General features: G+C 44.7%; 1 protein-coding gene across 1 annotated transcript; it reads right to left on the bottom strand.

Annotated features, from left to right (window-relative positions):
• Positions 1-2,914: 2,914 nt before the first annotated feature.
• cdc42ep3 (CDC42 effector protein (Rho GTPase binding) 3) lies at positions 2,915-11,226 on the bottom strand. Its single transcript, XM_080449354.1, has 2 exons — positions 10,412-11,226; positions 2,915-4,790 (listed from the first exon to the last, which is right to left on the bottom strand). Exon 2 carries the CDS (start codon positions 4,562-4,564, stop codon positions 3,488-3,490), a length of 1,077 nt encoding a protein of 358 aa, XP_080305480.1. The 5' UTR covers positions 4,565-4,790; positions 10,412-11,226; the 3' UTR covers positions 2,915-3,487.
• Positions 11,227-12,245: the final 1,019 nt, after the last annotated feature.

The raw sequence follows: 12,245 nt of genomic DNA, 5'->3' as shown, positions 1-12,245 counted from the left end.
AACAGCTCTCATCCTCAGTGTTAATTTAACTCTTTTGTAAGAGAGTGTACAAATTTAACCAAATGGACCCTTACACAGGTCCATTTGGTTACATTTGTACACTCTCCGAGTTAAATTAACGCTGAGGATTTTACTGTGTAATACTGTGGAATAATCCTCTCCATTTTATGTTATGGAAAGAGCCAATCACAACCTGTGTTGAATATACTGTATACCGTATATTGAATGTATGATTATTTATTTATTAATCAATAGTAGCCACTTGCCTCATTTTTCATAGACATAGCCTACCTCTGATGTTTTACATGATGCCTTTGTGTTTTTACTCTTGATCTTCTTTCTTACATCTCTTTGTCAATGCTAGAATTCCCATGGATTTTGTATCATGACTTCACTGAGCCACAGCATCAAAGAGACCAACATTTTGCAATTATGATTTTGTTTTTCTTTCTTCTACTTTTTTCTCTGTTTTAGTCAAGTCAGCAACCGTCTGGGAAATTACAAGGCACCAGGTGGCAACACCCGAGTCACCTCCCTCTTTCAAGTTCACCATTCTCTGAAATTGCGTTACTAATCTACCAAACGTTCCCTTATTCCCAATAAAGACCAGCCATATGTGTTTGACTCTGCACAACAATAAAAGACTAAAACATTATTAATCAAAAAAAGAATCTTCTTTTGAGTTGGTGAAAAAAACTCAAACAAAAAACAATCTGACAAACAAGAAAACAAGCAGTGACTTGTGGTCAGAGAAACAAGTGGATTATTGTTCAGTTTTTAGTCTGTGGGAGTGTGTCATGTGATGCAAAAGTCTATTACTGTATAGCATCATTGTGATGTCAACATTATAAACCTACGGCAGTGGATTCCAGGGTTTCTTACGGTCAACCTGTTACTTTGGCCTGGGCCTTGTTGTAATAAAAATCAATCCAACAGGAGTCTTTTTGGCTTCTGTGTCATGTATTATCTGTTCTGCCTTGGGGGCTCAGGGAAGACTAAACCAAGCAACAAGAGAATAGTCTGGGACTGCTAGGCTATAGCGTATGAAAGATTACCCATGCTTTTATTAAATACAATCACTACAGCAACACAGCGAAATATTATACATTCTGTGTTTGCTTATGTTTGCAAGTCCCACTGTATAGGACTCCTGGAAATAGTAATGGTACCTCGCTTGCATAACACAATGCGTCACAAATCAAGGCCAGAAAGCCAAAAGATCCCACAGATAACAGAAATAACCCTTTTTTTATCACTATCAAAATCTGATATGAGGCACCAAACCCAAAGTAATGGAACATGATTGCAATGTTCATAATGGTGTTTATAAATAATTTGTATTGAGTTTCATAAAACACTGGTATTTCCTGGCATTTTGAGTCAAATAGCTTTGGAATTTCCACGGTAATACCTCTAACATATTACACAACACGCTGCACTGCTGTGGCCACAACATCTTCTGTAAGTAGTAGGGAGTTTGGTCCACGCCTGTCAAATGAAGACTGTCATCATGTCAGCGATGTACCATTGCAGGTATAAATACAGTAATTAACTCGACTGCAAAGGTTTGCATTACTCATGTTTGAATGTTGCTGTATACGCTATGCAAATGTAAGCCCTTTATTTGTAACGGAAGGATTTTCCAATGGCTAAGGCCCTTGCCACGACATAGGGTTTTTCTTACGCGGGGAAATGCTTGTGTCTCCTACCATCTGGTTTTACGACAGATTGAGACGCCTTGACTGGGTTGGTCGCGGTTGTTTACGGACATTCTGAGGTCTTCGACTGATTCGGGGCAGTTCGCCACTGTGGCCCACGCCATGACAGAAATGGGATTGAACCCAGCTAATTATTTGCATGTGAAATAATTAGCTTTCCAAAGCAAACGGTACTTATGGACGTCCTGTGTCCATGCGGCGGGAGGGAGTAAGGATTGCTATCTAGGCCCCTCAGGCCAAGATTTGGTACATTGGCACTTAAAAGACAAATATATGTTGGTGTTAAGGTGACAGCCCCTTATCTTGCAAATGTGAAGGACTTCCTGTGTGTGATGTTGAAGAGGAACATGTCTGGCTCTGAGGGCCTCCATAGGGTCTTGTATTGACTCCCTACAGTATATGTATGTGCCTACACTTTAGGGTCCATGGGAGATGGAGGGTAGGGTTGAGGGATGGATTGTATGAAGGGGTGGTTGGGTTCAAGGGTACAAAGGCATGTGTAATCACATACTGGCCAGTGTCTTGCTCTTTCAAACTGTTAGCCTACTTTAACATTGCCAAGTCAACATATCTTAGCTAGACATAGGAGGGCACGTCCATTGCTTTGCTCTGGACAAAGTTTGTCCTATGGGCAGTTCGAGTTAGGTTTTACTACCGCATATCCCTGCACATTCTGGTTGATGGATAGGTGGGTCTAAGAACAAGACCCCCCCCCCCCCCTTCACGTGAAACAGCTGATTTATGTCTGGTCCTGGACACTTGTGTTCTGTGGTTTGGAATGCAGGGAATTTTTAAGACCCCTCCTCTGCTTGTCCCCTTCCACTTGCAAACAAATGGAGCAGGCGCCTGGTTGGACAGATGAGGGGCTGCTCACCCAGAACTGCTCCCACAGCAGGGCAGGCAGGCAGAATGTGAGGAATGCCAGGGGCGAGAAAATAAATCCATTCTATCCTTCTCTCTGCCAGTCTAGAGTCCTTTATTTCCTGGATAAGACATCCCTTGTCTTGTCTTTTCACTGTCCCTACGTTATTCTGTTCTTCACTCCTTGTGTAAAGTTAATTCTCTCTCTCTCTCTCTCTCTCTCTCTCTCTCTCTCTCTCTCTCTCTCTCTCTCTCTCTCTCTCTCTCTCCTCTGCTTTAGAATAAACACTCATATCCTCAGTGTATTACCTACGCTTGCAAGAAATTAAGCAAAATAGGACAAAATGTATTTATTTGTGTTACAATAATAAAAACACAAATATGCATAGTATTCTGTTCCTTGAAATAGTCATGTGGCAAATGAATCGTGTGGCAAAGAAAACAGTGCTTTGTTAAACACAATAAAGGTCACGTGAAATGCATTATTTTAATGCTTTTTGTGTGTGTAAAAAAATGAAAAAAGCTAATGCAACCTCAAAACTTAAGAAGTACCTTTTATATAAATGGCTGATGTCAGGAAAATAAACCAAAACTATAATTCATTATTATTAATTTAATTCAGGAGAAAAAAAACAAAACAAAGGCACAATGGCTGTGTTTTAGTTGAAATTCAATAGTGCATGCATCTTAAACATGCTGGTAGCATCTGACAAACAAAGAAGAAAAATCAACACTCCATAGAAGCAACAATAGTTATTTGTTTTGACAATAAAAACATAAGCAAGTTCATATTTTAGCTCATTTTCATCACAATGATATATCCAGACACCATTTGATTGCTTCATGAGTCTCTCGTGGCTTATAGTTAACCATTTCCCCCTTTTCCACCCCCGAGGCCTTAGCACTGCTCAAGGCCTGCTCTTTGCAGTGGGTTGATCCATGATGTTGAGCACATCATCCAGGATGGACGGGCCCAAATCCAGTTCGAGGGAGAGCAGCGACCCTGTGATCTGGGCGAGGGAATCCTTGGGAAACTCCAAATCAAAATCGCAGATGCGCCCCTCCTCCATCCCACTGTCCCTGTCCACCCAGTCTCCAATGCAGTCGGAGAGCTCCTTCTCATAACCAAGGGTAATGTCATTGTTGAAGCGTCCGTAGCCATTGCAGTTGCTATTCCCGTTGAAGCCCCTGCTGCCATTGAGACTCCCGTTGTAAACGGCACTGCTGTGCCCTTTGCCATCGTAGCTGTCGTAGCTGTCACTGCTCGTGCTGCTGTACAGGCTTCCGTTGGCCTTGAAGCTGCCCTTTTTGCCGCCGTTGATGTAGCAGGATGACGGCTTCTCGCGCCCCCTTTCGCCTTTGTTCATTTTATTGGCTTTGGAGACGGCCTTGCTGATCGGCTCCTCTGGTTTCTCCGGTGCCAGATCCAGAAGAACGTCGGGTTTCGATCTGATGGCGCTGGGTGGTGGGGAGGGCTCACCGCTAAAGACGTCCATGGAGCGTAGCAGTTCGTCCATCTGCATGATCTCCAGTTCTTGCATCCGGTCAGGGTTTATGGAAGCCGGAGCCCCCACTATGTCCTCCAGTGGCTCCGGGGGCAGCGGGAAGACACCGCAGGAGATATGGGGAAGAGTGAGGGCCTGGCAACCGCCGATGGTAGGGAGGGAGATGGCATTCTTGAGAACGGGGGAGGGGGTCTCTGCAAAGGAAGCGTCGGAGGCGCTGTTTGTTCGCAGATAGTCGTTTTGGATGCCAAACTGAGGCTGGGCTGTCTTGTCCTTCCCTGGCAGGAGTTCAAACTTCCCCTGAAGCCAGGACATGTCTCCAAAGGTGTCTCTCCCCCCACCCCGACCAATGTGGACAGTGTGGCGGAAGTCCCCCAGGGGTGGACTGATCATATCTGGGGACAGCATGTCCCTCAGGCGACATTTTTTCCCCTTCTTACTATTGATGGGTTTCAGGTAGATGGGAGCTTTAGCCGGCATGTCGTCAGATATGCAGGACAGAACGATAACAAAAAAAAAATGTTTTTATGTGGTTTTGAACGTGATGCAGTCTGCAGGGCGTCCCTGGTGAGATGCTCGAGTTACATTCTCAGTAAGGCACGGGTCATGTGCAACTCCAAAAATAACTTTGGTAGTGTCATTGATCAGGAAATGGGATTCCAAGTTCTAGCGGTGATTATGTTGGGGGGGTCGCCCAGCCTCTGTTCTGAAATGAGATGGAAATGGAGAAACGGTCAGATCTTCAGGTCAATAGCATCAGTTAAAAAAAAACATGTTGACACTAAACATATTTCCGTGGGTTTGCTGCTGGGGGTATACTGCATGCAGGGGGTCTATGTTACATCAGGCATTCCATTCAATATTTATATAACAACATTTGAACCCATTGCTGACAGATTTACTGAAGTCTCCGTGAGGCCTTCCACTACTGATCTACAGCTCCTGTCACCCGGCCATCCCGATAAAGAAATCTGATGACCAACAGTCCCTAGATTAATTCCTGGAGCCGAGACAAAATATCCTCATCCCCCTGCATCTGGCGAGCGAAGGAGCCAGCACAGTAAAATACTCAGTGTTGGGTCAATTTTTACACTCTCAGGGTTAAATGAACACACATTGTACTGCAAGAGTGGAGGAGGAGGATGAGGCCGCCGGTACAAAGTTCTTCTGCCGCTGCCATTGTTCTGCTCACATTCACATTTCCAACAATGCAAGCGCCTCCGATGGCTTCCCCCTGTTCTGGATAGTGCTAATGTGGAACAGCTGGACGGCAGATTGGGGCGGAGAGAGGCAATGGGGGAATTTACTAGGATCAGGGCAGGGTAGCAAGTTTAGGGGAGGCCTACTGCTTAGACACGCACAGAGATGGAAGAAAGAGATGAGGATGGGGGGGGGGTGGCAGCATGAGGGAAAAAGGGGTTTAAGGGGTCTAGGGGGCTTGCATGATAAAGGGAGAGAGAGAGAGAGAGGGATTACACGGGGTGTATTTTAAGAGACAAGGCAATGCAGATTGTGATTTGAACTGGCATTGATACACAGAAGGCTTTAATAGCTTTTAACCACTTAAACTATTGCATGTCAAAATAGCAAAAATAGCAGATCTTGTACAAGCTATCAACGCGTCACAAGTTCAACACGATGCGTTGTGAGCTTGTATATCTACTTTCACAGAATGTTTGCCTGTTTTTTTCCGAATGTTTGCCTATACTTCTACTATCATGGTATGCCAAGAATCGGGACGCTAAGGTTCATGTGGTTAATAACGGCTGGGAGGCCAGTTACAGCTTCCAGCATCTTAACAAAAGAGGTATTGGATGCACATATTTTTTAATTATTCAGTTTCAAGTGAAAATGTCCTTTTTCGGTTTTACCATTTGAAATTACATAGTAAAACCAAGGAGATGGAAAAAAATAGAAAGGGAGTCGTGTGTGTGTGTCTCGGGGGGGGGGGGGGGGGGTGTTACAGAGGGAGAGAGCGCTTGCCCATTTATAGACATATTTACTTATGAGAGGTCTGTCAGCAGTGACCGTCTGACACAGTGCACGGCTGCACAGCCGTGCCTGGGCGGTCCACCGCACAAAACATAACATAACAAAACAAAACGGTTGACTGACAAAACATCCACATTCTTGCTGCAGCTGACCCCATAGAGACGCACTATGGCAGTCTTATCAGAACCTCTTAAAAGCAGGCCATATTTATCCAGCGGACACATTAGAGGGGGAGAGAGAGACACACAGACACTTGCCGTGCATTTGAGTTCCAAATTTAACTAGATACCGCTTGATATGTAGACCTAATTTTTCACCATGACGTGTTTACATTCTTGCATTTTAGGTATTTTGGCTGGTCTAGAGAGACTTGAATCAAGTGTTCACTAAAGTAGTGTTTCCCAAACAAAATGGGTCGGGACCCATTTTTGGGTCACAGACCCATTTTTTCCTACAAAAGATTTTTTTTAAATTTATTTTTTATCAGATTTCCCCCAGAAATGTTCTAAACTAATTTTAAAATGTAACTCTTTCCCCCATAAATATATATATTTGAAAGAAAATAGCATATGTAAGCTTACAACGCATCGCATTGTGACGTGTTGTGAGCTTGTAGATCTGCTATTTTCGCAATTAAATAGGGCTTGAGTTGTTAACTCATAATGTATTTTTGTGCGTTTAGATTCCGGGGGATACACCAAATGTATCTTTTGGGTCTCGAGCTGAAAAGTTTGGGAACCACTGCACTAAAGCCTGATTTATACTTAGTTACGTGCCGGTGTCACACACCGAAAATAGCCGATCTACAAGCTCACAACGTGCACGCATAGCATGCAGTTTGGATTGTGTTTCCGATTAATTTGTGTGTGTTTTTGTCTCTAGTTGTTTTTGACCTCATCTGTACTAATTCGGGTTATAGTGTATCTGAAGGAGTTAACCATTTATCACGTGTCTAATCACTGAACCATAACTACAAACTAGACTAGACACATTAGTACAGCACTACCACTTTTAACTCAAATGATCTCGCTGTATCATTAACTGCACCATTACATTTTCACCTCACCATGTCTCTCAACCTTGACATAGAGAAAAATATATAGTGATACAGAAACTGTTCTCACTTTGGTTGGTTGTAGGTGATTACAGCCCAAATAAACCTGTCACTTAGCAGGCACTATGGTGCTATACATAGACATGACAAACACAGTGGAAGGATGCAAACATGTGTGAGTATGTTGAACGGCAACGCCGCCCTCCAAGGGGGACCTTGTGTGTTTGAGTGTTTGTACGAGGTGCTTGACTGGGCTCGTGAGAGATAGCAGTTTTGAATGGCTGCCATGTGTGCGAAAGAGAGCATGTTTGTTTGCGAATAGCGAGAGAGAGAGGGAATGAGGGAAGGTGAGTGTGGGCGGAAGGGAGGGGGATGAGAAGAACTGCTGCAGTGTTTGATGCAAGATGGCTCAAGTTAGATTACTTGCTAGCTTGGCTCCTTTCTATCTCGTTGTCTCCATCAGTCATCCTCTCCTTTAGTCTTTGCTGTCATTTTCCCTTCCTCCACTGCTCAATAATGTCTGACCTTGACAACAGATGCACGTGCTGCGGTGGGAAATCAGGCCACGATTGGAAGTTAAACTAATGCACCACGCTGCCTGCCTGCCTGTCTATAGCTATAATATCCACCCTGTGGCTAATCACAAGAAATAAAGGTCACTACTCCACCACTGGATCTACACAGTAAAATCCTGACCCATACAGGTCCATTTGGTTACATTTGTACAATGTCTGAGTTATACACGGATAAATTAGCAACAAGGATTTTACTGTGTAGCACTTCCTGTCTGACATACTCATGTAATTGTATTGGTCTGCCAGCTTTGTCTCTGACAAATGTAAACTCATTTTTTCTCAAGTGACTTGAAGAAAATGCAAAGCCTCCTGCTTTATTATGATAGAAGATCATGACATGGTTTGAAATCAATAGCCCGGATGGAATGTGTAGGAAATCCTTGACCAGGGGATCAACCCGGCTCTTCCTGAAGCACTTCAAGGGGAGACATCTGCTGCTGTGCATCCTACTCAAGGTCAACAGTTGTGGCCCCTGAGAAGAAGTCAGCTGGTATGGTGAAAGGTTAACCTTCATGTCAGCCATCCCACTGGTGGTCCAGTTTAGCCCATGTGGCAAACATGACAGGAATGCTAGGGGTCACCATCAAATAAATTATGTGGAACAAAAAACAGCAATACCACTACACTGTCTCAGTGTTCGATGCCTTAACCGCCAAACGCTTAGTGGAATCCAATTCTTGAATTAAGTTCATTGGGTAATTATAAATAATTGAATCAAACTCTATATAGGGCATTTCAAAAGCTACACTGATGTTGGCCCGACCGGAAATCAATTAGTTACAGTAGCTCAGGATAGCCCTGCATGATGCCTCATGGCCTGCTGACCCGATGAATCCATTTCTGTCTCGTCGGAGTGTTAGAAGTTGAGCAGGTGCATTCTGGTGGAGCTTACAGCCAAAGCCAGATATGCACTCTTCTTTTGGAACGGGCCCAGAAGAAGCAGCGTGGCACGTGCTGCCCTCTCTAAGCCAGGCGGCGACGCCACTGCAGAATGCGGTCACGGTTTTCATTTACACCTCCGGGGAAGGAGGCATGCAGTGGCGCCTATACTCAGGATTGCTATCCACTCCTGACAAGTGCTGCAGGATAGAGGCATGTGTGTGTGTGTGTGTGTGTGTGTGTGCGTGTGTGCGTGTGTGCGTGTGTGTGTCATTGGGTCAGCTGTGGCTATCTTTGCAGGCATAATGAGATCTGGAGTCTCTCCAGCCTTGACGATGAGGCTTTGCCTCATCACTGCAACGGAAGGTGGAATTATGTGCCCCCCTTGTGGGTTAGTTATTATTATTGGGGGGGTGTTGCTGTGTCTTGAAGTGTAATGACAGACAGATATGGGGTAATGGGAGAGGGGAGTATGTGATAATTAAAGATACTGCTCATGCCTTGTCTGGCTATTTTGGGCTATTTTGGGTCACGTGCCAAATAACTGGGTCGATGTATTCCTGGAGCTTTTTAGTGGACGTTGGTGCCAAAAAACTAATCCGGTTCCAGTTTGACGATGCTTTACAGCTCACTGTCGTTCCAGACTGAAATACACCCCAGCCAGAGACAGAGCGACAAAAGGAAGAGGTCTTGGCAGAATGTCTGTTTAAATTCTGACATGCATAAGGCTTTTTTAGTCTTCAAAACAGAAAGCCCCGACTACATTTTTGTCCCATATGGGCATTACTGTGCTGGTGTTCTTGCATTACAGCGGAGATGCTCAGGCTCGCACTGAAAATAAAGTGCGATTCTGTCACATTGTAATGACTGTATTATAGACTGTAATATACACAAGATAATAACAGAGGGACAAACTTGGTGACAATGTACTTGCACTTCTGCCCGGTTTTCCTTTACAGGACACCTCATGCTGAAGTATCCTACTGTATGACTAGAACTGTGAAGTTAATAGGTTTGCAACTCCGGTCTTGACTTCTGTCGTATCTATGAATAGCTGAAAGACCCTCAGTTTGGGCTGTTATAAAAAGAATAGGCACATACCACACATGATAATGGTACCCTTGCAGAATAGACCAAGCTGTTTGTTACATAAAAAAAGCCCTCAATTACAGGCAAAGGCCTTCCTTTGGGGACCTGGTGGCTGCACTGGGACTATGGTGAATAGCAGGGTGGAGTATTTGTTCTGTCTCTCTTTTGCTCTCCCTGGTGCCACCCGCAAGCACACGCACCGTTTGCCAGAGTTATCCTTGGCAAAAACGGGGCAGGAAACCATATGAAAACACATGAAACATGAAGACAACACAAATGCATCTTGGCAAAGTGATGAGTGCGCAGACCTTTCTCCCGCTTCACCCTTAAAACTCCTCTGAATCGGCTCCCTCAAGAGATTAAAGCAAAGGCCAGCTCTGCATTTTGGTGGAACATGCCTTAAGCATGTAGCCAGACTAAAAATGTCTCTCTTGGAAAGAGGGGTATCAGGTTGCTCTTAACAGTTCAGCCCTTGTGTTGTATGTATGAGAGCGTTTGCTGAGCAAACATTCTTAGACCGGCTAAACTTACCATGCACGCTTTCACACTTTGCCTGTCGCTGAGCAAACAATCTAATATTCTGCTGCTACATGCCCTTGTCACAAACCTAAGCACTGTAAGGTATAGCAAAGGAAAAACAAATCCATGAAGTTCTAATAATATTAAACCAGTATCTAAATCACCATGGAGCATGACAGTACGGTGAAGCTAGACACAATGCTGGCTGCTCTCACTCACCTATGATATTCCAATGGAGGGGTCTTGATCCTTGCTGGTGATCCTGGCTGCTCTCCTGAACGTTCCGGTCCCCAGATTGATATGCACAGTGTGCAGCCGGTGGTGTGTGGCTCCCGTGCCTTGTTGACACTGCTATGTCTTCTCTCTCTGCCTTCAGGGACACACTCCTGTCGGCTGGGATGTCTGTCGGACAGCTGTTTTAGAATTCTTCTCACAGGCACAGTTCCCCTCTGAAGCAGTCTCCTCCTACCCCCTCCTCTCTCTCTCTTTCTCTCTCTCTCTCTCTCTCTGTCTCGCTCCTACTCCTCTGAATTTCTCTCTCTCTTGCTTCCTTCTCTCCCCTCTCTCTCCCCTTTCTGTCCTTTCTCTGTCCTGCTCTGTCTCTTCTCTCTCCTTTTCCTCTCCCTTCCTCTCTTCTGTCCTTCTCTCTCTCTCTCTCTCTCTCTCTCTCTCTCTCTCTCTCTCCTGCAGCACCTGTGCTCGTCTGTCTTCCTTCCTACCAAGACCTGCTTGTTTTTAGCAGGCTTGAGGATCCTCCCAGCTTCCTGTCCCGAATATTAGCTATGACGCACGTGTCCCCTGGATGGACGGACGAACAGACAGAGAGACAGCAGTGGGAAGTGAAGCTTTTCACTGTGCTGCGCGCTGTGTGTGTGTGTGTGTGTGTGTGTGTGTGTGTGTGTGTGTGTGTGTGTGTGTGTGTGTGTGTGTGTGTGTGTGTGTGTGTGTGGTGTGTGTGCGTGCATGCGTTTGTGTGGAGGAGGCTGGCGCTGTGAACCGAGAGATGCTGCCTCACAAAATGCCTCTCTTTCCCAAAACGGTGGTGTCTTGGTTTGTTTGTGCACAAACTGTACTGCAGCAGTCTCTCTGGCTCTGTGTCTCCTCTCCACTCTGCCTCTACCTTCAATCTGATAAGAGTCAATCTAGGAGGCAGGCAGGCAGCAAACACTTGACTGGCTGCTTTCAGAGGGCTGTCTCTCACACCTCTCTCTCTCTCTCTCTCTCTCTCTCTCTCTCTCTCTCTCTCTCTCTATCTCTCCCTCTTCTCTGTCTCTCTCTCGCACGCACGCACGGGCGTGCACGCACACGCACACACTAATATGCTCACTATGGAATTATTTTCTTCCCATAAATCCGCATTTTTTCCTGCATGAAATAATGCACTGTGTATCGCTTGCAATTGCCAGAATTGGGATATGGTTACATTTGCTGAATGGACTCATTACTAATACTGCAGAGTGCTGCAGTACTGCAATGCATCAGAGGACAGTTATTAATTGGCAAATGGACAACACATGAGCTGCTGCAGCATAAGTTGACTTCCTTGGTAGGAATGTCACCACAAAATGTACTGAAATAAAAAATAAACTAAATCACTGTTTTGGTACAGTACTCAAATGCAAGGTGAGAGGAGAGACATCATCACGCCTAATGGTGATCTGACCTGATGCCCTCGAGTCAAGGACACAACCTTTTCAGATCTCTGTTCTTTTCTTGATCAACCCATTAAAACCGGGAAAGCATCTGTGTCATGTTAGATTTTAGCGTTGGATATTACAAAATAGCAATACACAAGCTTGTACATCTGCTATTTTCTTTTTTCATTTTGAATAATTTTGTATTTTTTAACACAAATCTTCTATTATTATTATTTGTAGAATCGGCCTCAGGTCTTAATGGGTTAAAGAAAAAGCCCACATCACCTCACAAACCGATACTGCACTGTCATGCTTTGTGTAAATGAGATTTGGGAAGTGAAGGAACGGTGTTGTGAATCTATATGTTTGGAGAGAGGGAGGGAGAGAGAGAGAGAGAGAGAGATACAGTATGGAGA

Source organism: Gymnoscopelus braueri, assembly GCF_963280865.1.
Source record: "Gymnoscopelus braueri genome assembly, chromosome: 14".
Lineage (NCBI taxonomy): Eukaryota > Metazoa > Chordata > Actinopteri > Myctophiformes > Myctophidae > Gymnoscopelus > Gymnoscopelus braueri.
Note: the sequence above shows the minus strand (reverse complement) of the source record. Positions and strands in the feature narration are given on the sequence as shown.

Excerpts from the sequence above, each read along its gene's own strand:
- cdc42ep3 (XM_080449354.1), bottom strand. The coding sequence starts at position 4,564 with ATGCCGGCTAAAGCTCCCATCTACCTGAAACCCATCAATAGTAAGAAG.